Here is a 27,295-nt window from a genome sequence, read left to right as displayed (position 1 = left end):
AAGCCTATATGCCCTTTGCTCGCTGCAGGAGTAATCATCGAGACGGTTCGCATAGCCGCATCAGGGCCTCCGCCGCCTCCCCGTCCTGTGAGGACCTCGCGCGGTGGAAGAAGGCCCTAGAGTCCTTTGAGATGATGGGCATGGACGTCGGCTTCATGTGAGAGCGCGTCGACAGACTCCTCACCCTTCTCGAGAAAGCAGATCACCTGCACGAAGGATACGAGGCGGCAAAGCTGGAGCGGGCTCGCGCCACGAAGGGGTTGAGGGTGCTTGAGTCAAAGCTGTCGAGCATCAAGGACTCTCTGGAGGAGATAGACGTGGAGTTGCAGGATATGGCTTCATAGTTGCAGGAATTACTGCCTCTAATGTGGCTGCACTTCCATGGTTTATTATGAGTATGTTGTATTTTGATTGCAGTCCAGTGTTGTAGTTTCATGGATATGAATTATTCTTTAGGTAAAGGGAGTACATGTTTGAGCAGATAGCAAGTGATAAAACAAATGGCTTAAGTTAATTTGGTAAAGAGAATATTTTGCCAAAGAAATAAGTGACAACCAATTTGCGGGGGTCTTAAATTGACCGCTATTATAAAACCAATGATTCAAAGTTTCTCTGGTTTGATTAAAATTACATGTGTAGATATTTTCATGTACATAGGTCTAGACATTTTGATCTTTTTTTCCGGGAACTAGAGAACACACAAGGGGAGTGCTACTTCTTGAGCTTGCGTTGATTTTTTTTCCTTGAAGAGGAAAGGATGATGCAGCAGAGTTGAGATAAGTATTACCTCGATTAAGAACCAATGTATCAATCCAGTAGGAGGCACAAGCAAGTCCCAATCAATGCACCTGCACAAACTAACAAACACTTGCACACAACCCGAAAAAGGGCTTGTCAGTCCCTTCACGGTCACTAGCAAAAGTGAGATCTGATAGAGATAGGTAAAAAAGATAAGTAAAAGTGCAAAATAAACTAAATATAAATAAAGTGCAGCAAGTTATTTTTGTATTTTTGGTTTTATAGATCTAAAATATATGATGGTAAATAGAACCGGGGGCCATAGTTTTCACTAGAGGCTTCTCTCTTGAAAGAATGCAAACAGCGGGTGCACAAATGACTGTTGAGCAATTGATAGAAAAGCGCATAGTTATGATGATATCCAAGGCAATGATCATGAATATAGGCATCACATCCATGAAAAATAGACCGAAATGATTTTGCGTCTACTACTATTACTCCACATTGACCGATATCCAGCATGCATCTAGTGTATTATGTTGACAAGAACGGAGTAACGCCTTAAGCAAGATGACATGATGTAGAGGGATAAACTCAAGCAATATGATATAAACCTCATCTTTTTATCCTTAATGGCAACAATACAAATGCGTGCCGCGCTACCCCTTCTGTCACTAGGTGAGGACACCGCAAGATTGAATACATCACAAAGCACCTCTCTCATTGCAAGATAGATCAATCTAGTTGGCCAAACCAAATCAATAGATCGGAGAGAAATACAAAGCTATCTTAATCATGTATAAAAGAGTTCAAAGATGACTCAAATAATATTCATATAGGTAATCTGATCATAAATCCACAATTCATCGGATCTCCACAAACACACCGCAAAAGAAGATTACATCAAATGGAACTCCAAGAACATCGAGGAGAACATTGTATCGAAGAACAAAGACAGAGAAGAAGCCATCTAGCTACTAGCTATGGACCCGTATGTCTGTGGTAAACTACTCACACATCATCGGAAGGGCCCTTCGTTATCCAATCTCCCTTCGGCGGAGTGCCGGAAAAGGCCCCAAGATGGGATCTCACGAGAACAGAAGCTTGCGGCGGTGAAAAGGTATTTTTGGTGTGCCCTCTGATGTCAGGGGAATATTTGGGTATTTATAGAGGTGAGATTAGGGTTAGAGGAGTCACGGGGGCCCACAAGCCTAGGGGCGGACCCCTAGGGCTTGTGGCCCCCTCGCGAGTCTTCTGGCCTCTTCCCGAAGCTTCGTGGTTGTCTTCTGGTCCAACAAAAATCATCGTAAAGTTTTATTCTGTTTGGACTGCGTTTGATATTGATTTTCTGTAAAAGACAAGATTTTCTGTAAAAGACAAAAGCAAGAAAAAAACAGCAACTGGCACTGTGCACTAGGTTAACAGGTTAGTCCCAAAAAATGATATAAAATAGCATATTAATGCATATAAAACATCCAAGATGGATAATATAATACCATGGAACAATAAAAAATTATAGACACGTTGGAGACGTATCAAGCATCCCCAAACTTAATTCATGCTCGTTATGTCCTCGTAAGTTTGTTGTAATTGCAATGATTAATGACATACTTTAAAATTAAGTCAATTTACAATATATTCATGGAGAGCTCTAGATCCATGGTACTTTTCAATATTGTTAATGGTGCATATGTGGTATCAATGGATCATAGGCGGCCACTGTCTCTTCACGTGTCCACTATGGTTCTAATTTCTTGATAAGGCATATTCACGTCTATTAAGAAAACCATGATTTCTCATATTCATTAATTCATATGAGGTGCAGTTGTTGTTCTTGGTAGTGTTATGCAATCAGAAGTAATGGATTCTAGTCTCTTGAGTTGAAGTTTGGATTTGTTTTCTATCTTTTAATTTATTTATTTAATGAGCATGCCTTCTGTTTTTAGTTGACACGCTAATGTTTGCCTCAGAATACTATAAGAGGTGCATTGTTGTAATACATGTTCCACTTCCTTCATTCGTAAGATGACAATCATCTAAACAACAACAAAAAAACAACAAAACTGCAGGTATTGGTGAAAACACACCATGGACCAAGACCTGGAACACTTAGCATGCATATTTTTCCCAAAGATCCTAATTAAGAAAATAGTCCAAAGGGTAATGAATTTGGAAACAAATATATTTTATTTCAATATAGCTCTTAAATGTAAGCACTAAATAGCATCTACAAAAGCTCTCCATAGTCTATAAGACCATCAATATCTTGTCCAGTGGAAGAGGGCGGCACATCAAACCATCCACCATTTACCATGGCAGACTGTCCTAGATCGGTACCGCTAGAGCCTAAGTAATCATCAATCCCAAGGAAACTATTGTAGAACGACTGATCTGATAGAGAATAATCCCATTGTTCACTGTTAAATGGGTCATCAATAGAAAAAGCATTGCCACTCGAGTACCCCAACAATGGAGAGGCCTCCAAATTCTGCCCCAATGTTGAGTCATGGTTTGCATCACTTTGTTGTGGTTGCACTATGTTGCAAGGACTTTCATAGTTCTGAACATGCAACTCCTCTAGTTGAGTTTGCTCATGTACCTGATTTGGTATGGGTTGGACATGGGAAGCCAAGTGTGGAGCTAAAGATGGTGGTGCAAAATCAAACATTTGTGGTGCCTGCATAGGAAAAAGTGGTGCCGAAGTTTGTTCTGGTTGTGATGGTAGTGGATCTGCAGGTGGCTGGAGTTGTGAGAGATTGTGAGGCCATGATGACTGCATTAGTGAATGAGTAGTACCCAAATGATCCGTCAGCGGAACACTTGGTAGTTGCAGATCTTGTGCCACACATGTGCCACTGGTCTTGGCTTCACGACCATGCAATGGAGGTAGCTGGCATCTAATGTCTTTTTGGACCCGAGAGAGCTCACTGAAGAGCTTATTTAGATCTTCAAGACCGAGATCTTGTTCCTTCGTGAAGATAAGATTTGCCACCATACTTGGATTCTCTTCTTGGATACTTTTCATATGAAGGATGGAAAGTTGGTTTCGGGCTTCCTCGGTCATGTTCTCCATGTCCAACTGAGCCAGCTCATTTTGTAGGCTTCCAATCCTAGCAGTGGTTGCCTCATTGACGGAGGGAACTGTTGGTGGAGCTCCAAATAGGAAAGCATCAAAAATGGGATCGGCCAATGGCGTCCCAAATGAGTGCATCTTTCCATTGTTTGTCTCTAGGACGACTGCAACCCTAGCCCTAGTGAGGGCAGAGATGTCGGTCGCCCTCTTGAACAAACCGGAGCGTCGCTTGTAGAAGGTGAGATCACGGTCTTTGTCATTATGGATGTATGCCACACCTGACCGCCGCTCTTTCCTCGGCATACTAATGTGGACAAAGAGGAAGAAACTTACTACTACAAATAGGAAGCACAAGTATCTACAGAAAACTAGAGATTTACAGGTACTGTTGGCTAACAGCATATTGGTGTAGGATATGAGAAGATGTACTCCCCTTATATAGAATAAAAGGGTTGTATGGGAGTGCTATTTGACTATGCTATGGCTATGTAAATCTTTAGTAAGAATTAACATACATAACTCAGAAAAGGTGCTTGTTTATGGATACTATTAACTATCGTCCAAATATACATATGTGAATGCATTGACATCCTTCTTTGCAACCACTGACATGTCTTTCTTATGATGTAAGTATTCACGTCCATATATAGAACTATTAACACTTCTAAAAATAGAAATATTAAATGATTGCCATTTGACTACATCCATATCCTTATCTAGAAGTATTAATGGGAGTTAAACCCAACTAAGTTTTACTCTAATATACAAAATAATTGTGGTCAAATTTATTTGGTTGTTAATTGCGTCCAAATCCTTTCGTTGATCACATTGATTACATCCTAATATACCAGTTATCACATTTATTACATCATATCCTGTACTATCTATGAACTATCTAATCTAGAAGTGGTCGTCCTTTAATCCATAATATGTCAGTATAACATGGACCTTGCTTTGGGCCTTAACTTAGAAACTGAGATAGCAACTAGGAATGATACACTAAGAGAAACTAGAAAATATTGAGACATTTGGTAAGTCATGGTATAACACATATGTTACTCTGAGCATCGACCTGCCTCCTTGGTAAGCCCAGTTCCCACGGAAGATGTGTTTTTATTGGTTACACATGTATATCTTGGGCCCTAGTTTTTTATGGCCCATAAAATAATATGTACAAGGCTTTCTTTGGAAGGAGCCAACACAACCTAATATATTATATATTAAAATTAATTGATGGGCTCACCAGAAAAGGATAAAAATGCAAGAAAATCCCTCAAAACTAAAAGACATCCGACTGTCAATCTTTTATATGTTAAAAGTAATCGACGGGCTCCCCAGAAAAAAGATAAAAAAATGCTAGAAAACCCCTCAAAAAACAAAAACATCCGACTGTCTATTTAATAGGCTGGAATTTTATAACCATTAGACTAGTTTTAAGTGAAATAATTACCTGTAGGGGTCCGCAGCAGAAAACAAAAAATTTCCGACCTACGCACCAGCCCAGGACCACTATGGAGACTGCATACATGGTTTGATCTTTTTCGTTACCGACTCGTAGCGCAGCGGGAAGTAGAGTCGATGACGATCGGCGGTGCAGATCCCCGCAGCTAGGATTTACAACCTCCCAACCGCGAGGATGTATACCCTCATCTGCTCCTCAGATAGCCCTCCGGGAGGTGGTCGAACAGCCCCCCGGACGGTGTCGCGGACGGCCCTTCGGGAGGACCTTCGAAACTCGAACGGTCACTCGGACAGCCCTTCGGGAGGACCTTCGAAACTCGGACGGTCACACGGACAGCCCTTCGGGAGGCACTCACGAACTAAGACCGAAACTACGATCTCTCTACAGAGTTGCACACATACGGTGTCATCTATCCGGCAGGGCTTCGCCGTCCAGAACTAGTTCCTGTCGGAACCCAGACAACCTTACGGCTCTACGAAACTCTTTTCGTGGGAGGGAGAGAAGAAGCCAGATAATGCATGGCATGTGTATGAGAGCAAGGGATGAGTGTGGAGGGCTGCCCCTCCACCTCTATTTATAGGAAATCCCAAGGGGGTAGGGTAGTTTCACAAAAAACCCAAAATGCACATGAATGAAGTCCTTCCACAAGGACCTAGGAGTGAAACCAAGGAACAAGAGGGTCCCCAAGGGGGGATACCCCATGTGGCCGGCCACACCCCCATGAGGGGCCCAAAAAATGGCTCCTATCCATCCATGTCATCCCCAAGATCTTTTGGAGCAAAGCCCCAAAAGGTGGCTTTCCATAAAGTAACCATAAAGCTGATTTTCACTATTCACGACGACATTTTTCAGCGTCTGATCGAAATGAAAATATTTATGTGGGCTAAGAACATTTCCAGTACCCACTAAAATGATTTTCAACGCGTTCCGAAACAATTCCGGTTTTAGTGATTTTCATCTGCGAAACGCATCTGAAGTGGCTCCGGCAGCTCCGGAACATTTCCGGTTTTTATCTCAGAAAATTCCAAAAAGCTTTCAGAATGATTCTGGCATCCTCCAAGAATTATCAGGCATGTGCCGAAACCAATTTGACTTAATGGTGTATCCCGAAACAACTTTTCGGTATCATCGAAACTTATCCGATGACCTCTCTCTGCGGTACGATTCCGCTGTCCGAAACTTTTCGGTGTCCGAAACTTTTTCGGTGATTTTCTCTCAGACTCCCTGTCTAGTATTCAGCAGATAGATGACCCTTAAGCGTGTGACTCTATAGATTCGGTGAAGTATAGACATGAACCGGAACCCCTTCCGATCAATGATCAACATCGGAGCCGTGGACACCCATATTGACCCCTATACCCACACGAATAAATATTCGAGTGAACCTCCAGTTGCCGTGTGCTATTCCTGTTGCTTCGCGATATGTTACAAATACCCGAGGTGAGACATGTTGGCATTCCCGTGGATCAACAACTTGTCCACTATGCTAGTTACCTCGTTACCGGTATTGTTCTCTTTTCTCTTTATCGTGTTCCGGCATCCCCGTGATCAAATCACAAAGTGTCTGGCCAGACGATGATGGATACCGTAACACCGAGAGGGCCCAGAGATATCTCTCCATCGTCGGAGGAGCAAATCCCAATCTTGAGCTATCAAGTTACTTGACACACTTTTCCATGAACCCGTAAGCCGCCGTAATAGCCACCCATTTACGGATGACGTTTAACAAACCCCAAAGTTCATGAAGCAAGCATGAAGAAACTCGATACTCTCATGGTCTAAGGAATCATTCAAACGTTAACCATCTCTGTGTTATGTACCAATAAACTTGTGACGAATGAATCTCATAGCATAACATCAATCCGGGTCGATTCAACACAAATGTTCTCTTAACATTGTGCCCTCAAAGTTGCTGGCATAGACATGCCCATGACCAGGAAAACAGAATCATCATGCAACACTTGAGCTAGTCTTAGAGGCCAGACTAGGAATACTTCTTACCGTTTATTATTCCACACGTGCATTTGAGTCTTCCTCCGAGCCTCGTGGATATTGCAGACTCGAGAATCATTGCAGTTATAGCATGGAACATAAACATAATTATGAACTCGGAGATAAATAATATTATTTATTATTGCCTCTAGGGCATATCTCCTACATTACCCACCATTGCCATTATAAGAAAAAAAATGGTTCATACAACTTATTAGGACGTGGGCTGATGCCATCTTATTAGGATGTGGGCTGATGCCATATTATAATGGAAAAATAGTGATTTTCCCATAGTACAAAGAGGAGTACTCACTCATGAACAGTGGCAGCAATGTTCATGTAAATGATTTGTGTGATGAATTCCTCCTTGGCAGAGTACCTGATTGGATCTCATGGAGCAGAGAGGTGGGCGGCGCAAAAATCCCCTGGTCATATTTGTGAGGTTTCCGAGACTATATAAAGGCAGCGGAAGAAAGAGGCGATGGAGGCCACCTCTATGGCGGCCATGCTCCCCCTTGGATGCTAGTGCCAACCAGTGGCATGTGGCCTAGGGGGTCCAGGTGGGTCCCGGTCCCTCCAGTTTCATTTCTTCATGAAACATAGTAATTTTCTTGGTTTTTTGGTCCCTAAAAAGTTGATTTTTTGAAAATCCAAAAAACAACAACAACTGGCACTTTGCACTGAATTAATAGGTTAATCAAGAAAGAAAATAAAATTTGATGCCAATACTATTCCATCATGATATAATTATAGCATGAAACAATAAAAAATTATAGATACGTATAGGACATATCAACTGGCATGAATAAATTGATGTTTTTCTAGGTTTCGTTAATACTCGACAATATTGTTCCCCGAGATAACCAGATAGACACAAGGTACTCCTTGGTTCCTACTGGTTTGATGCCCAGGCTAAAATTGTGACTAGCACAAATAAATTGATGGCTTTCTCTATCGCTCAGTATTACTTGATGACACTCTTCTGCTGGGTAGCTGGATAGAAGTGAGGTTCTTCCTACCAATTAGAAATGGGCGACTCCCACTATGTAGCCATCGGCACGTTAATCCAAGCTAAAATGGTGACAAGCATGAATAAATCATTATCTTTCTCTAAGGCTCATTAATAATTCATGATACTATTCGGTTGGATAGCCAGACAGAAGTAATGTACTCCTTGTCAATTTGAGGGGACGACTCTTGGCATCTAGCCATCTATGTAGTGACTAGCACGAATAAATTGATGTCTTTCTCTACAACAAATGATTGATGGTACTATTCGGCTAGACAACTAGACAGAAGCAAGGTACTCCCTGGTTCCTGCCAATTTAAGGCGGATGGCTCCCGGTAATATGTGCATTAATCCAAACAGAAACGGCGACTAGCATGAATAAGTCCATGTCTTTCTTTTTGGCTCTTTAATACTTCCACATTTCGACTAGGTTGTTCGAAAGCGTGAGGTGGGCATCTTCTGACACGGAGCCACATGCACATTAATCCATGCTAAAATGGTGACTTGCACAAATATATCGATGTCTATCTCTAGGGCTCATTAACACATGATGGTATCATTTGGTTGGACAGCCGGACGGAAAGCGAGGTATTCCATGATTTCCTATCCATATAGGGTGGATGGCTCCAGGCACGGGCCAGTTACACAATAATCCGGGCTCATCTAACACGAATAAATGAATGTCTTTCTCTATGGCTCATTAATACTTTGGTGGCACTCTTTGGGGTGTTCAAAAGCGAGGTACTCCCTTCTGACTTCGAGTGGTTGTGGGGCCACTAGATGGACACAAGCAAGGTACTCCCTGTCATTTGGGGGAATATTTTAAATATTAATTTTTATGGCATAAATTTCGAAAATATAACCCTAAAATATAATATTTCACCGGTAGTACTCCGACATGTTGGTGCCAACAATGACAGGTATCGTTGGCACTGCCAATGATATATCTGTTGTCGTTTCGAGTCATGTGGGCCATCATCAGTGCATCCTGCATCAGCCCTCCCACATGACACACTCGTACAGAGCTAGCTACCTTAGGTCGTGTACAATGATCCTATCTTCGCAATGTGACCTAAGATCACTGATGAGTTAAACGAGAGTGAATGGAGGAAAAAAAGGCTTGCCATCTCTTACCTAAGAGAAGGTCTCTCAAGAAAAGAAGATAAGACAATTCTATCCAATGTACTAGATGTCATCTCTTATCTTTTCTAGTTTAATTTTAACCATCGCATTAATTTAAGATCATGTAAACATTGCTTGTTAGGCTAAGAGCTAATTCATTGTATAATATGTTTTTAAGCTTCTCCAAATGACATACATAGCATACGAGAATATTGTAACGAATAACTATTTGTGTACAGTGTGCTCGGTCTATTATGAACATATAAAGCATGTGTTATTTCAATGTAATGTTGCAGGGGAGGTTTGGGACAATCTTGGTCTAACGTAATGTTGCAAGAGGCATGCATGCTGGACCATTGAGGTAGTGTTTTTTTTCACAAATTCACGAATGTTTTTTAAATTTGCTAATATTATTTTTAGAAAGCATGATTTTTTTAGTTTGAGAACATTTTAAAATTTTCAGAAATTATTTTTAATTGGGGAATATTTATAATTTGATGAGAATTTTAAACATCCTAAAAAAATTAATTACAGAATATATTTTTATAAAGTTGCAAACATTCTTAAAATCCACGGATTGTTTTTCAAACTTGGAAGCATTTATTAAAATTCTTGAAAAGATGTTGAAAAGGAATAAAATTTGTCAGCATTTGTTAAAATTTTTACAGTAGGCAACCTTTTAATTAGTTTTCTAGTAAACAGCTCAAAAATAGATCTGTACAACTGAGAAAAGGCTCTATCTAGCTGTACAGCAAGATATATCCTGAGCTCGCCTCTGAGCCCACCTTAGTGGGTGGGCCCAATGGTCCGGATTTGGAAACGTAGTACTGACTGGTACAGACTTGTTTTAGAACCAGTTTCTCAAAAAAAAACTTGTTTTAGAACCTTTCGAGTTATGTTTTTTTCTTTTCGTTATTCGGTGTTTTCTTGGTTTACTTCATTTTTATTTCCTGTTTGTTTTCTCTATTGGTTTTCATTAGTCTCATTATTGAATTTTATGTTTTTCATTCCTTTCTTTTTTTGCATTTTTCAAATACACGTTGACTTTATTTAAATACACATTGAAAAATGCATACACATGTTGAACCTATTTGGATACATGTTAAACATTTTCCAAATACAATTTGAATACTTTTTTAAATACACCTTGAATATTTGTCAAATGTACATTAAACATCTTCAAAATACAATGTGAAATTTTCTTAAACACACAATGACCATTTTTCATAAATGCCATGAATATTATTTTTAGTTGTGCAAACAGTTTTTAAGTGCTACGGAAATTTTCTTCAAATTCAAGAACCTTTTTTGAATAGTATGAAACATTTTCTGAAGATTACACAAACACATTTTAACATTGTATGAATTGTTTTTTAAAATGCTGTTAACTTATTTTTAAACACATGAACATCTTTCAAATATGAAAATAATTTTTTGAATATTGTGAACATTTTCTACAAACTATGCAAACAACTTTTTTACATTACATCAAGACTTTTGAATGCTGATCAACATTTTTAAAACTAAATAGAATAAAATAAATAAATAATATAATACTCAAAAATATTTAGAAATATAAAATATATATTAAAAAATTCAACACAAACAAACGAAACAGAGCAAGACTCCCTGCTGGCAGGGCCACTACGGGATCCCTCGAGCTATTGTCTCGCTAAGAGCTAGACATAGCGGTAAACGCATCACAATCACATTGGATTGGACAAAAAACAGCCAAAGTGGGCCGTCTCAATACGTGCGTGGCCGGCCTCTCAAACCAGCCTCATACGCCGTCCGGTCACTGACCGGTCACATTGTTTCGACCCGAACGGACGCTTCAAACCGGCCTCAAACGCCCAGGCTGATCGGCACCCACCATATCCAGGCCAAATATGGGGCGAATATGGGGCACCCGAGCGCGTCCGGGCACGCCCGCCACGTCAGACCTGGCCCATGCTGGCCCACCCAACCGTACTTATATTCGTCCCTATCCTCTCGCCGAAACAAACCCTAGCCACTTCACTCCACTTCCCTCCGCCGCCCGAGCTCACCTCCGGCGGTTTCCGGCCTTCTCTGCCATGGCAGGCAGCAGATCGGACTTCGACCAGTCCGGACTGGTCGAAGTCCCAAACCTCCCTACGGTGTCATCCCTTGTGGGTTGGAGGAGGCAAAAGCAGTCCGCATTGCACTCCGCCGCTCACGGGAGGACAACGCCCGGCCGGCGAACGGATCTATCCGCTCGCCGCGATGACTTAGTATCGGCTCCTCGGGCGCTCGGGTCCTCTGGTGCTGGATCCTCGCGGTCCCGGCAGCCGGAACACCACTCCTTCCCCATCACCGGTCGGGCAGACTATGAGTCCAACCGGTAACGGGCGGCCGCAGAGGAGAAGCCATCTGCGTCCGCATTGTGAAGAAACGGCTGCGGAGGAACACGCACGCCCTCGCCCGAGAGAAGAATCGGGCGGTCCGTGCCATGGCTGGACTGCCACCGAAGAAGGAGAAATAGGACAGCGACGGCGAGGACAGCACCGGCGACAAGCAGATCCGGCTCGATCCGCTTCTTCGACCGGTACTTCCGCGAGAAGGACAGCAAGGGCGCCGGGAAGGGAAAGGGCAGTCGTGGGTAAACTCCACCATAGCCAAACATGCCAAATTTTGCTAGTCCGATGGCATGTTTAGTGTAGTGTGATGGAGTAGTCGAACGATGCGTGTGTGTCGACGTAGTTGCATGAGTTTGTATGAATTTGAGATATGGTAATTGAGGTGTCTGGATGTGGTAAGTGCGTGGACGCGTCCACGGGCGTTTGAGGGATTGGATTTGCCAAGTCCCGGCTGTAGATGCTCTTAACGGAAGGTCCCATTGCCAACAGGAGATATGTATCAACTTATATCTGGGTTGGATGGGAACAAATCATCTGATTTTTAGCTCTTTTGGAAAGGTGCCAAACGGTAAACAATCCCAACCGTAAATATCGCCGATCACCGTCGCTGCCCAACGGTCGGCAAGCTCCTTCCATTCCGTTATAGTAGGTGGTAACAGTACTATCATCTCCTTCTTCCTTCGACTCCATCCCCTTCTCCTTCCTCCTCCTCCCCCTGCATCGGAGGTCCCGTCGACGCAAGTGCCATGGCGGTCGTCGACGAGCCCATCAAAGCAAGTCCCCTCTCCAACTCCAACCCCTTTCATTCATTCATCATCTATTTTATGCATACATATCTGTACATCTACTTCTATCGATATATATGTCCGTGTGGTTGTTTTCAATTTTCCGATTGATGGATCGAACATCACCTTTCTTAGGACTCTTGAGAAGATTTAAAAACGAAAAGGTTCATGGACTATATAGTTCCTTGAACCATTGGTTATAGATCTGACTGATATTTACTCTCGTGACAATTACAGATAGCTCTGTCGCATAATTTCCAGAGGGAGCGAGGCACGCCGGTAGGTGATTCCCCGCCGTCTGCCAAGATTGAGATCGGGCAGGAGACAGAATCCGTGCTCGGGAACGGCCGTAGCAACAGCAGACACGTTGACAATGACGATGATGATTTTGCGCCCATGGTGAGAACCTTCATGGAACCAACAAATCTCACATTGCTGCATTTTAGTCAGTTCTTTCAGTCTTACTCAAGATTCAGAGTACTCGTCTAATGCATGTTATCATATATCAACTGACTCAGATAAAAACAGCAAAGCCACTTTCATATGGCTTATTTTTGCGGGTTGGTCGTCGGTTGATGAATTGAACATAGGAAAAGTTTGAGTTAAGTGAGATTGTTCTGAGGCCACTTCAGTAGTCGTTTTTTTCTCCGACCATTTAATAAGCCTTTCACCTTTTGTTTCTGAATCTTCGGCCACACCTACCTGAGGAACCGCCGGACAAACTAAAACTGTTTTTTATGTTATTTTCTTCCTTCTACTAGTGCTTGTTTCTTATGTTTCTTATTCTTTATAGTGCTCATCGGTAGTGTAGCGACAAACTAAATATTATTGCATTGTTTATTTATTAAACAAGGATTTCATGAGGTTTCTTCATGCTTTGGTCTATTTATCTATTTATATGTGAAAATAGATGGTCAATTCTTAAGAAGGATAACAAGAAAAGAGTCCTCTTCATTTTCTCAATCCCTGAGACTGAGATACACATTTTTTGTTATTCTTGCTTTGTTGGTGGTACCCCTACCTTACATTCCAAGAAAAGGCGCATCTCAATTTTGCTGAAACTCCCTGATATGCCTTTTCTAAGTACTCCCTCTATAAACTAATATTGTATTAGTTTACAGAGGGAGTACAATATAGACACGCACAGCCCACACACACACCCTACCTTGCATGCCAGATTGTCTATTTTTATCCGAGACTGCATTCCGCGATCCGTCATGGGGTACTGTTGCGGGAGATTTTGTTTCTGGCGTTGACGAGCTGACTAGAAACTGCTACTGTTACTTATTGCTACATTCACTAGTTAAAGTTTAGTACAGTAACAAAACTTATTGTGCAATTTATGTTTATGCTCATAACAATGAGTAGTCCGACTTGGTTTCCTAATTATTTTCCAGGGGAAGGGAGGGATGCCAGCGGGTTTTCTCAAGTCTGCAAAGATAGAGTCAGGGCAGAAGACGGCGTTGGCGAATCCAAAGCTCACTTTGGTCGACAAGGGCGGGTTGGAGAATGAGCAAGTAAAGCGTCCAGGCTCTGGCTATGAAGTGAGGACTATCACTATGACCTACAAAGTAAGGAAAATTTTGGTCATTCTCATAAAAGTACTTTTCATGCCTCAGATTATCTGTTATCTCTGCGGCATATGTAAACACATACTGAATTTGTTGCTTTGTTATGGTTGATTACTTTATTTTCAGAGGAAGAGAAGGTGGCCAGCCAACAGTACGTTAGCGCATAAGCCAATGTTGATTGACAGCGGCAGTAGCAGCGATGCCAAGAGTGACAAGGGTGATGACTATGAGCCGCCGGTAAGGCATTCCATGAAATATTTTCAAATTGTTTCTCTTAACACATGCTTTGATGACTTTGAGCCACACATAAGACCTTACATTTCATTTATTATTTCACACCTTGCGCTGTGGATGGATGAGTCTAAATTTCTTATTGTAGCCAACTCTTTGATTTGTTGTTTTACAGACAAGAGTGGGGGGCCAGCAAGTCTCAAAACCGCCAAGAGCAAGAGAGGGAGGCCACCGGGTTCGAAATCAGCCAAGAACAAAGAAGATGGCATTGGATCTTCAGAACCAGGGACCGACTTCAATCGTTGTAAAAAGCTTCAGAAGCTTCAAGGTCATTGTCGGCGGTTCTACCATCGACGACAAACAACTCCCCACCGAGACACGTAGGGCGTACCACGGGCTCTGCCACGACCGCAAGTCTCTCCTCCATGGGCGTCTGCAGAAGAACCTCGAACCTTTGCTTGCTGCAGGAGTGATCATCGAGACGGTTTGCATAGCCAAGGGCATCAGGGCCTCCGCCGCCTCTCCTTCCCGCGAGGACCTCACACGGTGGAAGAAGGACCTGGGGTCCTTTGAGATGATGGGCATGGATGTTGGCTTCATGCGCGAGCGCGTCAACAGCCTCCTGACCCTTCTCGAGAAAGCAGATCACCTGCACGAGGGGTACGAGGCGGCAAAGCTAGAGCGGGCTCGCGCCACAGAGGGGTTGAGGGCACTCGAGTCAAAGCTGTCGAGCATCAAGAACGCTCTGAAGGAGATAGACGTGGAGTTGCAGGAGATGGCTTCATAGTTGCAGGAATTACTGCCTCTAATGTGGCTGCACTTCCATGGTTTATTATGAGTATGCTGCACTTTGATTGTAGTCCAGTGTTGCAGTTTCATGGATATGAATTATTATATAGGTAAAGGGAATACATGTTTGAGCAGATGTCAGTGATACAACAACGGCTTCAAGTTAATTTGGTAAAGAGAATATTTTGATAAAGAAATAAGTGACGACCAATTTGCGGGGGTCTTAAATTGGTCTCCATTATAAGACCAATGGTTTCATAGTTTGTTTGACAAGTAATGTATTTTTATGAGATCTATATAGTAGACAATTCTAGAATGAAAAAGTGATAGAATTGATATGCAAAATACCTCTCAATTTACACTGTATGCTGGCTACAAGGGCTAAATATATTCCATAAATTGTTTTCACTTAAAGAAAAAATATATGGATTATAGTAAGGCACAACAGTTAATACATGAGGGAGTCACATCCATCGATATATATTACCATTGAAGGCAAGAGTGAACTCAAGTTCAGTTACAGCAACCAAAACCCGTTCTACAGGGTTCTGCGACATGGCCGAAACAACATTGAACTCCCCGCAGAAAAAAGAAACAACATTGATCTGCGACAAAATTGCTTAACTCAGTCAGATCCCTAGCCTCTTGGTGCCACACTCTGAACAGAATTTGGATGTCGCCCTTAGATACGGCGAACCGCACTCGTCGCAGAACTTTGCAGGGCTGCTCGGCTGAAATACAAAACATACCATCAAGACAATTCACAATAACAGTGCACCTGATTTGAACATTAAAAGTAGATTGCTGTTTCTGTTCAGCTGTCAAAATAATGCAGTGCAGACAGACAGGATGACTTGCAACTAATTACTGCATGACGGAAGTTGCCTTTTCTTTCCGGAACGTGATGAACGTTTTGATTCTACTCCCCCCGATCCATATTACTTATCGCTCAAACAAATGTATCTAGCACTGAAATACGTCTATATGCATCCATTTGAGCAACAAGTAATATGGATCGGAGGGAGTACTATATTTGACATGTGACTTGGCCGGTACTAAATAAAGATTCACTCACAAGAATATTCGAGCGTCCTCCAAGGTGGCCGTGCCCAGCTTGCATGGAAGATAGATGCGGAGATAGATAGGACTGGTGCTGCTGGGGGTTATCTGAGAGTTGTGAGGACGATGCACATGGATGAATAGGAGGGAACTGAGAACTATGTTGGTTTTGCTGGATGTTGTCATGCTCTGCTTGATCGAGAAAGTGCAGGTAAGGTTGACTTTCTATCTGTTCAATATGTCGCTTCGATGATGACTCATGTTGGTTTTGCATCTGGAAGAGAGCAAGCTATTAGTGGCGACCAACTGAAAAGGTGGATGAACCAGACAAAAATGATCTCATTTAACAAAGTAGAAGGACAGGAGAAGTCACTGTAAATTCAGGATGTTGTCATTTAGTCATGACCAGGTATCAAAAGATAAGAGTTACCTCGAATGGTGGACGAAATTCTGAAGAACAAACCAATGGAGAAGTCTCATCCTCTGACAAAACCTGGACAGAGGAACCAATTAAACGAATAATCGAATTGGTTTAGCTGCAACCTTAGAATCTTAAATCCAGCATGCACTTACGGACGTGCCCGGAATGTCAAATACTGGCTGCAGGGTTCGCCTGTACTTGTGTCGAGGTGAATAGAATTTGTAATCTCTTGATGAAATGGCCACTTCATTTCGACCGGTCAATCTTTTGAACCTGCACATTTAGAAAACAAAAATTGAAGACTTAGAAATACATAAATCATGGCATATCAGAGGGTACCAAGAGTCAAAGTGGAAAGTGAGGATAAATAAAGCTTTTGCCTGGAATTATAATTATTTTAATTAACCAAAGATTTGATTATATTAGCAAACTTCTGAAGTTTCGTATTCATAATTCACCCTATATTGAAAGCAATCGGACAGGAATACAGTCAATTTCATATAGTTACCTTAAGCAAGGAAACAACTTTGCAGATTGGTACAATTAAGCCCTGTTGAAGCAAACATATTGGTGCATATAAAATACTCAAAGTTTGCCTTCCACAAAATTGTGAACCAGCCAAAATATATATGATTTGTTCCAAGGAAATGCCAACAAAGGAACGGAGTCTGTCATTCAAGAATATGCATTATTTGGCTTATGAAAAAGGTAACTTTATCCACACCACTTGCGAGGAATGTATCTGTTTCGAGTGCATATTTAATACAGACTCTGTAAGTTCAAAACAAGGAAGGGTTTCTAGAAGCAGAATTCGGTCAAAAGGAAAAGATTTTTTTTATAACTGGGCCACCAATTCAAGAATATGCATTATTTTGGCTTATGAAAACAGTAACTTCATCACACAATTTACAAGAGAGCATCGTTTATAGTAAGAAATATTATCAAGCAACTCATCAGTTTCAAGTCCATATTTACTATTCCCACTGTCTCATATTAGTTGTCGCTCAAACGGATGTATCTAGCACTGAAAGACGTCTAGATACATCTGTTTCAGCAAAAACTAATATGGAATGGAGGGAGTATAAGAAAGGTTACTCAGAAATGGCTTGATAATATCTAGCACTGAAGGGAGTATAACAAAAGTTTTCCAAGATATGATGATTAGTGAACAACAATTTCCTATAATGCCCCCAATATAGAACAAGTGAACAACCAACACATGCATAAGGAAGGAAATACAGGGTGAATCAGAGAAAATACCATTCAGCATCCTGCATTCTCATATTATTTGGCCTCTCTATGATCACCAAACCATTGATTACAACAAAACGGACCCGCTTTTCTTCCTGTACTACAAGTTCAGGAAACTTTGTCTTTGTTGCATTAGAAGTAGCCAGCTCCCTCCTCCTGAAGCTACAATTTCCTGTAGCGTAACATCAAAGGAGACTCGGATGAGAAGAACAGATAACCAGAGTAGAGCGGGCGCGACCAAATACAAATTGCTGTTCACTAATCATCATCATACCTTTCTTGGGAAACTTTTGAGTCAGCTTCCTGTACAAGCCGCCAGCAGCTTCAAGAGCTACCCCCATAGTTTTCTCACGGGATCCAGTCAAGGAAGCAAGACGTGCATTGACGTCGCTCACCAAAGACTCATACAAGTTGGCTATGTACATCAAGGGCAAAGCAAACCTCGGGTCGCCTTCGTATTGTACCTCTTGTTGCTTTCTTTTGTTGATTCTATTGCTGGCCAGGATAGAGTCATAGAGAGAGGGTTCTCCCACCTCGATAACATTCTGGCCAATAAAATGGTCAATGATGATGTCCAGGAATCTAGACCGTGCCACTTCGATGGGTACAACATCTGTAATGAAGAGGGGAATCAGGCACAGAGAAAGCAGTAACAGCAGACAGAGCCGGATAAATTTCGAAGAGTTGTACCTTGTGGCGTTAGGATATTAATATGACTAGGAGGCCTGCTGCTGTTCTCAAGAGCCGAGTGATCCTCGTCAACTCTGACACCGTGGAGGCTTAAAGAGCTGCTGTATGATCCATGCAAGCAATCCTAGCAGATAAAGCAACGGTTAACACTCAAGACCATGGGGTTTGGTGGGCACTAAAAGGAAATGCATCCATTTTTGGTCGGTCGAAGTAAATGCCAACAGTCAATCTTGAAAAATAAATAAATACACAGAATGTTTTAATTTCACAAAACAACACATTCCTACCTCCGCATTTCTGGCCGGTCGAAGTAAATGCCAACGGTCTACCTTGAAAAATACAAAAAATTAATACACAGCATTTCCATTGCACAAAATGGCACTTCCCTACCACCCCATTCCACAAAGCCAAAGCAAAACTTCTGGCACGGAAACCTTGTACTTATGCATTTAAATACACGGCATTTTTCAAAGTAAATGCCCAGCAATGAACAGAGCCTTTTTTATTTGTCATTATGCATCTAGGTTCACACAATGCTGGTCACAACGAAAGACATGGTAAAAATGGCAAATCCTAACAAGAAAAGCATGGCTTGTAGCACTACACAGCCAACCCCAGCTGCTCGGACCAAATACCGACGAAATGCGGTGAACATTAACGCCGCGCAAAAGCCTGGTAACTTCCTTCCTAGTCGAACCACCGCGCAGATAACCTGTTTTCCGGCACGGATTTGGTGCTCACTAGAGGTTGAAACAGTCTGCTCTGCTCCGGGAAACACTGGGTTTCACCACAGATTGGAACGAGCTAACAAGCCATGGGTTCAGTGTGAGCAGGAGCGCGCGGCTTGGGAAAGAGAGGGGGGGAGGGGGTGCGAGGTTACCACGGAGTTGGAGTCGCCGCCGCCGACGAGGCTGTCCTCCTCGGTGAGCGCCTCGGGGTCGACGTCGCCGTCGCGGAGGAAGACCGCCCCGGCCCCGGCGCCGGCGCCGACGGAGTAGCGCGGCACACTGGCGGCCCGCATCGCCGCCGGCCGAAACCCTAGGTGGGTTTAGAGCCTGACGCCCGGCGCCAGCACCAGCATGGCGACGGGGGGTGTTTTCCCCTAAAAGAGCATCTTTTTCTGACGCTCGCTTGCTAGGATACGCCCGAGCTGGGAATGGATTGTGGGGATGGTGGTCGGCGGCCGGCGGCGCCGCCGGATTCGGTTTGGGTTTGGGAGCAAGTCAAGGGGTTTGGTGGAGTAGCAGAGTAGTAGTAGTATTCTTGTTGCTCTGCTCTGCTTCACCAAAAGGCATACTCTCCATCCATCCCCTTCCTCACTCGAGCCAGGCCAAACTTGTTGTGGACAACTAGCAAGTTGTCGTGCTAAGGCCCCACATCATCGGAACAGCCGCCGTCACAGATGAAGAGAAGTATAGATCAAAAGTATTCAACCTGTAGACACACGAACGAAGGCGAAGATTGGATCTAAGCAGATCCACCGAAGACTAGCACCGGCGGAATGCCGTGAGATCCGTCGGAGACACACCTGTACACACCCTTCGGCAGCGCTAGAGGCATCACTAGAATAGGATGGGAGGGGAGGATTTTATTCCATCTTCTGGGAGTCGTCACCGGGTCTTTCTGAGTAGGACACAAATCCTAAACAAACTCACAGAAACACTGCCCCGGCCCCTGTCCCGGTGGAGTAGCACGACACACCGCCGCATCTCCGCCGGCCGAAACCCTAGCTGGGTTTAGAGCCCGACGCCTGACGCCAGCACCAGCATGATGATGGGGGGTGGTTGGTTTCCCCTAAAAGAGCATCTTTTTCTGACGCTCGCCGACGGTTTTCCCCTAGGATGCTCGAGCTGGGAACGGGCACTGGTGCGGTGGCCGGCGGTGCCGCCGGGGGAAGGGGCGGTGCAGGTAAGGGGGGGAGTGACCGGGTTTGGTGAAGTACTGCTTTGTTCAAAGAAAAGCACTTGGTCAGGAGCAGCAGAATATTGCTCTGCTCTACTCTGCTTCGCTACAGGACTGCTGACAGAACATAAAACACATTGTGACAGTGCAGTACAAACATCCACTGTCTCCGTCCCGAAATTATTTGTCAAAGAAATGGATGTATCTAAGACATATTTGACTTCATTCATGCATACATCATTTTACACACAAGTAAATGTATACACAGAGAGGAACTACACGCTGAGCTCGGTCCTGGAGACGAGGATGCCGTCGGCGTCGGCGTAGAGCCACTCACCATCACAGATCCTGGCGCCGGCGACGGTGACCGGGACGTGCTTCTCGCCCATCCCCCTCTTGTCCGACTTGACCGGGTGCGAGCCGAGAGCCCGCACGCCGATGTCGCACCCGTTGATCTCGTCGACGTCCCGGACGCAGCCGTTGATCACGATGCCGGCCCACCCGTTGTTCTGCGCCAGCATGGCGATGTTGCCCCCCAGGAGGGCGCGGCGGAGGCTCCCGCCGCCGTCCACCACCAGGACCCTGCCCTGGCCCTTCTCCTCCAGGATGCCACGGACCAGGACGTTGTCCTCGAACACCTTCACCGTCACGACGGGGCCCGCGAAGAGCCGCCGGCCCCCGTAGACCCGGAAGACGGGCTGCAGCGCGCGGAGCTCGCCGCTGGTGATCATGTGCGAGTTGGCGTCGCAGGCCTCCGCGGTGGCCAGTGGCAAGGCTGCCATTTTGGCTTCAGGGCTGCTTATAATACTGCAATAAGGAAGGCATCTTGTTCAGTTATATGCAGCTAAACAGATACTACTCCATAGATATCAGACGGATGACATGTTGGGACTCCATTTAAGAAGCAAACATGAGAAAAATTCATGTGATTTGAACATCTAAGGGACCTTTCTTCATATTAACATAGGTAAATTAATCTTGCATGAAACACAGAAAACACCAAGTCAGCATCAGTTGATGTTTTGAGACAGAAGAAAGGTACTCTCAGAATCAATCTGAGCAACCCTTTTCCTTAAAATTAAAGAAGAGGGAAACAGAAAAATGTGGCCATAGCGATTTCAACCTCCTCCTCTCCGGTCGCCGGCGCAGACTAGCCCCTCGACCGCGGCGGGGGACTGGTGGGGCTTGGAGGGAGGGAGGGGGGAATCAGGGCGGCGGCGGCGGCAAGCGAGCGTGGCTCCGGTTCGAGGGGAGCAGCAAAACAGCAAAAAGGAGACGAGGTGGAGGAGCTCTGCTCTATCATTATCATTATCATGTTTGGATCTTTTCTTTTCTTTTTATTGAGTAAATTGAATGATAAATGGCATGCCTCTAATAATAGGGCAAAGAGGACATCTTTTTTCTCGGGCAAAGACAAGATAGAGACAAAGCCAACGTCAGAAATTCGAGACCAAGAGATGGACAAAAACGTCGTTCAAGAACTGAAAGGCACAGCCCTCAATCTCAAGTGCAGATATAAGACCATTCAGTTGAGAGCTTCTGAAGCAGCCGCGGCCCTCCTCTCTTTGACATTTTTGACAGGCATGCAACTGATAATTTTATTCCCATTCCTCATTCCATTTGATCAGGCAATTTAAGCTCACAGTTATTACAAGTTCAGAGCTTCTGAATCTCAAGTTGAGATACAACATCATTCAATTCAAGCAACTACAACCACATAGTGGAACAACACGGACAACGAGGCGGCGGCCTCTCCTACACGATGAGCTCGGTCCTGGAGACGAGGATGCCGTCGGTGTCGGCGTAGAGCCACTCGCCGTCGCAGATCCTGGTGCCCGCGATGGTGACCGGGACGTGCTTCTCGCCCATCCCCTTCTTGTTGGCCTTCATGGGGTGCGAGGCGAGGGCGCGCACGCCAATGTCGCACCCGTTGATCTCGTCCACGTCCCGGATGCACCCGTTCACCACGATCCCCGCCCACCCGTTGTTCTGCGCCTGCTGGACGGGGTTGCCGCCCAGGATGGCGCACCGCAGGCTGCCGCCGCCGTCCACCACCAGCACCCTGCCCTGGCCCTTCTCCTCCAGGAACTCGCGGACGAGCACGTTGTCCTCGAACACCTTGAGCGTCACGATGGGGCCCGCGAAGACCTGCCGCCTCCCGTAGATCTGGAAGACGGGCTGCAGCGCGCGGAGCTCGCCGCCGGTGATGAGGTGCGAGTTGGCGTCGCAGACTTCAGCTGTAGCCAATGGCAAGGCCGCCATGGTAGCTGATTCAATTCAGGGCTGCATTGGCATGAACAGAAGAAGCACATTATTCACCAAAAAAGTCGAGGGCAAATGTTGTTGACAGCAGTAACCACCAAAGCAGCTAATTTCTTCAACACGGCAACATATATATTCCCCAACGTCCAACTTTATACTAACTTTAGTATAAAGTTGGGTCATTTATTTTGGAACGGAGGGAGTAAAAGACATGGAAATTATGCATGCACTTGAGCTCATCATACCAGTCATACTGCAATAAGGAATATACAGTACCATCCTGAAGTACGTAGCTAAACAATTGCGCATCAATCTCAAAGGGAACAAATGAGGCGATTCCACCAACCAACAAACATGAGGCATTTCCTTTTTCTTTTCAGGTGATGTCAGACAATTAGGCAAGGAGCAGACCACTTGTGTCTGATTATCACTGAGCTGAGCAAAGAAAATAAGAGCTTTGATCTTCCTAAAGAGAAGGGATCCGCGGAGGAACCAGGCTAACACAGAGATACATTCACATGATCTCTCTCTCTCTCTCTCTCTCTCTCTCTCTCTCTCAAATGTCCCTCTCTCGGCCAAGATGGGAGGGAGAAATACCAAATCCGCCCGAGTCCCGCGGCCTATGGTACATGGATCGAAGAGCTCCAAGGAGGTGATTGGAGGGAGCGGAGGAAAGGGGAAGGGAGCGTTACCTGGCCGCGCGTCGCCGGTCGGTCTCGCCTCGCCGCCGTGGGGAGCGAGGCAGTCCTGTCTGAATCAATCAGGGGAGAGATGAGATCAAGAAAGGAGAGATTGGAAGAGGAAACCCAGAACAGAGGCGATTCGGATTCGTTACCAAGATCTTCACTCCACCGTCGCCTCGCCAGGCTCCGATGGAATGGAATCAGAGGGAGGGAAGGGATCCAATCCGAGGAGGAGGGGAGAAGAAAGGAAGCTCCTTTTTTCTTTTTCTTTTCCGCGGTGCGATGGTGATGGTGGTGGGTGGGTGGCGAACCACCAGCCCACGGGTCCCACTGCCTTTGAAAATGAGGCTTTCTTTGGTTCATAGGATAGAAATAGTATAGAAATAGGAAAATCATAGGAAGTGAAATGACATGCATCTCAAATCCTATAGATAAAGAGATGTCATTTGATACATAGGATAGGAATATTTTCATTGAGTCTAGGCCAATGTTCTTTTTCCTTTGAAATGTAAAGGATTGATTCATATCCTACATAGGAATATGAATCCATTCCTACAAACCAAAGGGCTCCAAAGGAATTTTTCCTACAAAGTTCCTATCCTTTACAATTTCTACAATATTCCTATGAACCAAAGGAGGCCTGAATGGAATTCGGGCACGGGAACCAGCGAATACCGACAACAGCGGTCGCGAGAGGATTGAGATATGAGAGAAAAACCCTACTAGTAGTATTTCATTTTAGTCGGATGTTGGTGTTCATGAATAGTACTAGTACTATATTTTTCTCTAGCATAGGAAACACTAAATTCGTTGCCGTTTGCTGGGATTGTGTGCCTCTCCTTTCTTGTCCCCTTCCCGGCGGCGACGGCGTGCAGCCAAACCAACCGCATACGCAGCTTCGACCATAGGTCATCACGCTCATACCATTTGCGTCCGCGGTCACACATTCATTTTGGGGTATGCATCTCCTCCCCAGCATTATTTGTGAGGAAAGGAAAACCATTGTGTAAGAAACACTTTGGGCGTGTTTGGTAGCCTGCACGCCATTCAGCTAGGCCTCGGGGGTGCGTTTTTGACCCGTACGGTTACTACGAGCATTGTTGGGTCTGCATAGCATGAAACTTAAAAGCACATCTCAGACAGGCCCGCAAGGAAGAACCGAATCAATCGTTTCCACTCAAGTAGACTCTCGGGTGTAGGGAGGGGGAATGCGGTGCCGAAACTCGTGCAAGCGGGGAGATGGCGTGCGCGTCCTCGAAAAAGCTGAGGGAGGAATTGGGTCACTACCCACCAATTCACGCCCTATTTAGTCCTCTTTGCCTCACCAGCCTAACCCCAAACTAACCACATGGTTCAAGAATCATCCCTCTTGCCGGTTTTGACTCATTAAAGGTTGATTTGACTATTTGACCGGGCTCCTCCTTACATGTGGACCCAACCCAAAAAATGAAAAAAAATCCTACTCTCTCCTCTCTCTCTCTCTCTTTGGCTGTGTTAACTGCGCCTCGACCTCACATGCAATCGGGCACATCCCGGCGATGTGGCGATGTATGGAACCCCTGCGGACCATAGGAAAAACCCTCGACCGGCCGTGCGATGAGGTAGGGATCCTCCTTGAGCACCTTGGCCACGGGCGCTGGGACGCTGACGCATGTCATGTGGAGGTTCTCAACAGCGGCCCTCTTCGACATCCCAATGATGTAGTGCTTTATGGTGGCCTGGACGGCGTTGGAGTACTAGGTGTGGAGGGAGGGCATGTCGGGGGAAAGAGGGAGGGCGGCAGGACGTGGAGCTCGCCGCTGAAGAGGAAGGCACGGTTGGGGTCCAGCCACCAGGGAAGCGCGAAGGCAGCCTCGATGAGGAAGTGCAGTATGTCAGGAAGGCGCGTTCGACAATGTGCGGGAAGGCGTTGGTGAGGGTGAAAAGGAGGAGAGGGAGTCCCGGAAGCAGAGCCACTCATCGGGGAGGGAGACCCCCGGCACACAGCAGCAATCGGGCGCCGATCCACTGGATCTGCTCGGTCGTGGGTGAGCGTATGCCGCAACCGTGGTAGAGGTCCATGAGGATCTTCTCCTACTTCGACATCGACGTCCACCATGTGCCACTCTGCCGACACGTCACGGTCATGGCACCGGCCCATCCGTAGCATTAGTGCCCACTGTGCAATCGTCGCCGCTGGCGTGCTGCTACTGGTTGCCTCCACACGACGCTTTGCTTGTTGTCCATGACAAGAGGAAGGTGGCTCGTGTTGCTGCTAGCCATGCCGTGGAGGTGAGGGGCGGGCTGCGACATGCAGGGTGCATTGGGAGAGGCCTGTTCAGAGGGGAGGGGGGAGAGGGAGAAGGGGACGCAATTGGGGGCAGTGTTGGAGTCCGGCCACTAAAGAAGAGGAAGGGGCCCAGGAGGAAGGAGAGGAAGAGGAGCAAGGCGAGGAGGACGGGAGTGGGGAGGACATACACAGCGTAGAAGACGATGTGCACGAGGAGTAGTCAACACAGAGAAGGAGGAGAGAGATTTTTTAAGGTGGTGTTTGGTCAACGCGATCAAAAACCGCTCTAATGAGTCGAAACGGGTAAAGGGTTGACTCCTAAACCGCATGGTTAGTTCGGGATGTGGGATGATTAGTTTTGAAGTTAAGGGTTGAATCTTAAAAGTGTTTTGTATATGTGTTACTGCGAAATTGCTATTGGTATACACACCATCTATGAAAAAGCTACCTATTGTGAGACAAAATAGTAACCATCAGAAGAAAACAAGAATGCTAGACCTACGAAGCCGCTATTACAGCCTATGAAACCTTACATCCCTAGTTAATCCCCTCCCCCCCTCGGGGGAATTTCACCTGGGTGGGGCGTATGTGAGTTAAATGTACAGAATCACCACTTTTGTGACATGACTTGTGTAAAACCATCACTTTACAAAATGTGACATTTCATACTGAACCGATAAAATGACAGTGGCAAAAACACCGACAATTGGCACATTTTTTCTTCCAACTTAACCTGACGGGTGGGCCCAGTCCATTAGTGACGTCAGCGAAGCACTTAGAATTTACTATCAGTGTTTTTGCGAGTGTTAATTTTTTGGTTCGGTACGAAATGTCATCTGTACTATTAAAGGAGGATCGAACGTGGTGATGGTTCGACCTCCTTCGATCCCCACCTCAACCATCACGCGATTCACATCCCATCGCGCGAGATTCAGGTCCCATCATACCATGCCCACACAAAAAACTTCCAGCCATACGACACCTCGCACGATTTTTTGTTGGCAGAATAAGCCCCAAGATTTCGAGCCAGCAAAAAACCAGAAAAAATCCCACGCCCTCCACTTTCGCCCGGGAGAATATCATACGAAAACCAACATTCGGTGAAAACCGGTGAAAACCACGAGAAAAAATGTTTTAAAGTTTCAAAAATAATCTAAAAAAATACGGATTTTAAGAGGATGATGTTTTATTGCCACACAGAAATTCAAGTTGAAACACATTATGAGATGTGAGCTATGAAAAAGACAAAATCATCGTTGAATAGTGCCAAACAGTAATGTCACTATTCAGGGCTAGTGAATAGGCAAGAGAAATGATTCACAGCAGGAAAAGAATGGCCTAGAATATGAATAGGATCAGTTGGTAAAATTGTTCGTCTATAGCATCCTACTATGATGATTTCTAATATGAATAGGATCAGTTCTTGTGCAGTTCCTCAAGACCTTGTCAGATAGGCTACCTGTTTGGTGCTCAGAATGGAAATTCTAATCACACGGATAATGTGATACCACACGAATACTGTGACGCATGTATGCGATCTCCCCCGACCTCTCTCCCTCGAGGCGGCGGCGCCGCACCGCTCCTGGGGAGTCCCCGTCCACACCGCCC

General features: G+C 45.0%; 4 protein-coding genes across 4 annotated transcripts; all 4 read right to left on the bottom strand.

The window, feature by feature from the left end:
- Positions 1-2,853: 2,853 nt before the first annotated feature.
- LOC109760314 (uncharacterized) lies at positions 2,854-4,114 on the bottom strand. Its single transcript, XM_073503204.1, has 2 exons — positions 3,736-4,114; positions 2,854-3,603 (listed from the first exon to the last, which is right to left on the bottom strand). The coding sequence occupies exons 1-2, from the start codon at positions 4,112-4,114 to the stop codon at positions 2,966-2,968; spliced, it is 1,017 nt and encodes a 338-aa protein (XP_073359305.1). The 3' UTR covers positions 2,854-2,965.
- An 11,488-nt stretch (positions 4,115-15,602) lies between these two features.
- On the bottom strand, positions 15,603-19,872 carry LOC109760159 (uncharacterized protein At2g02148). Its single transcript, XM_020318994.4, has 8 exons — positions 19,452-19,872; positions 18,572-18,695; positions 18,156-18,494; positions 17,891-18,053; positions 16,783-16,903; positions 16,640-16,702; positions 16,226-16,483; positions 15,603-15,881 (listed from the first exon to the last, which is right to left on the bottom strand). Exons 1-8 carry the CDS (start codon positions 19,590-19,592, stop codon positions 15,780-15,782), a joined length of 1,311 nt encoding a protein of 436 aa, XP_020174583.1. The 5' UTR covers positions 19,593-19,872; the 3' UTR covers positions 15,603-15,779.
- Positions 19,873-20,598: 726 nt separating this feature from the next.
- LOC109760170 (putative 4-hydroxy-4-methyl-2-oxoglutarate aldolase 2) lies at positions 20,599-21,783 on the bottom strand. Its single transcript, XM_020319003.3, has 2 exons — positions 21,597-21,783; positions 20,599-21,280 (listed from the first exon to the last, which is right to left on the bottom strand). The coding sequence occupies exon 2, from the start codon at positions 21,253-21,255 to the stop codon at positions 20,749-20,751; it is 507 nt and encodes a 168-aa protein (XP_020174592.1). The 5' UTR covers positions 21,256-21,280; positions 21,597-21,783; the 3' UTR covers positions 20,599-20,748.
- A 261-nt stretch (positions 21,784-22,044) lies between these two features.
- LOC109760181 (putative 4-hydroxy-4-methyl-2-oxoglutarate aldolase 2) lies at positions 22,045-23,764 on the bottom strand. Its single transcript, XM_020319016.3, has 3 exons — positions 23,571-23,764; positions 23,428-23,486; positions 22,045-22,756 (listed from the first exon to the last, which is right to left on the bottom strand). The coding sequence occupies exon 3, from the start codon at positions 22,733-22,735 to the stop codon at positions 22,229-22,231; it is 507 nt and encodes a 168-aa protein (XP_020174605.1). The 5' UTR covers positions 22,736-22,756; positions 23,428-23,486; positions 23,571-23,764; the 3' UTR covers positions 22,045-22,228.
- Between the last annotated feature and the right edge of the window lie 3,531 nt (positions 23,765-27,295).

This window comes from Aegilops tauschii, chromosome 7, assembly GCF_002575655.3.
Source record: "Aegilops tauschii subsp. strangulata cultivar AL8/78 chromosome 7, Aet v6.0, whole genome shotgun sequence".
Classification (NCBI taxonomy): domain Eukaryota; kingdom Viridiplantae; phylum Streptophyta; class Magnoliopsida; order Poales; family Poaceae; genus Aegilops; species Aegilops tauschii.
The sequence above is the reverse complement of the archived record's forward strand: the minus strand, read 5'-3'. Positions and strand labels throughout refer to the sequence as shown.

Coding starts and splice junctions, on each gene's coding strand:
- LOC109760181 (XM_020319016.3), bottom strand. CDS start 22,735: ATGGCGGCCTTGCCATTGGCTACAGCTGAAGTCTGCGACGCCAACTCG.
- LOC109760314 (XM_073503204.1), bottom strand. CDS start 4,114: ATGCCGAGGAAAGAGCGGCGGTCAGGTGTGGCATACATCCATAATGAC. Junction 3,604..3,735: donor TATCCAAGAAGAGAATCCAA/GTATGGTGGCAA, acceptor ATGGTCGTGAAG/CCAAGACCAGTGGCACATGT.
- LOC109760159 (XM_020318994.4), bottom strand. CDS start 19,592: ATGCGGGCCGCCAGTGTGCCGCGCTACTCCGTCGGCGCCGGCGCCGGG. Junction 18,696..19,451: donor GCGGCGACTCCAACTCCGTG/GTAACCTCGCAC, acceptor TTTATCTGCTAG/GATTGCTTGCATGGATCATA. Junction 16,703..16,782: donor TTGACATTCCGGGCACGTCC/GTAAGTGCATGC, acceptor TCCTCTGTCCAG/GTTTTGTCAGAGGATGAGAC.
- LOC109760170 (XM_020319003.3), bottom strand. CDS start 21,255: ATGGCAGCCTTGCCACTGGCCACCGCGGAGGCCTGCGACGCCAACTCG.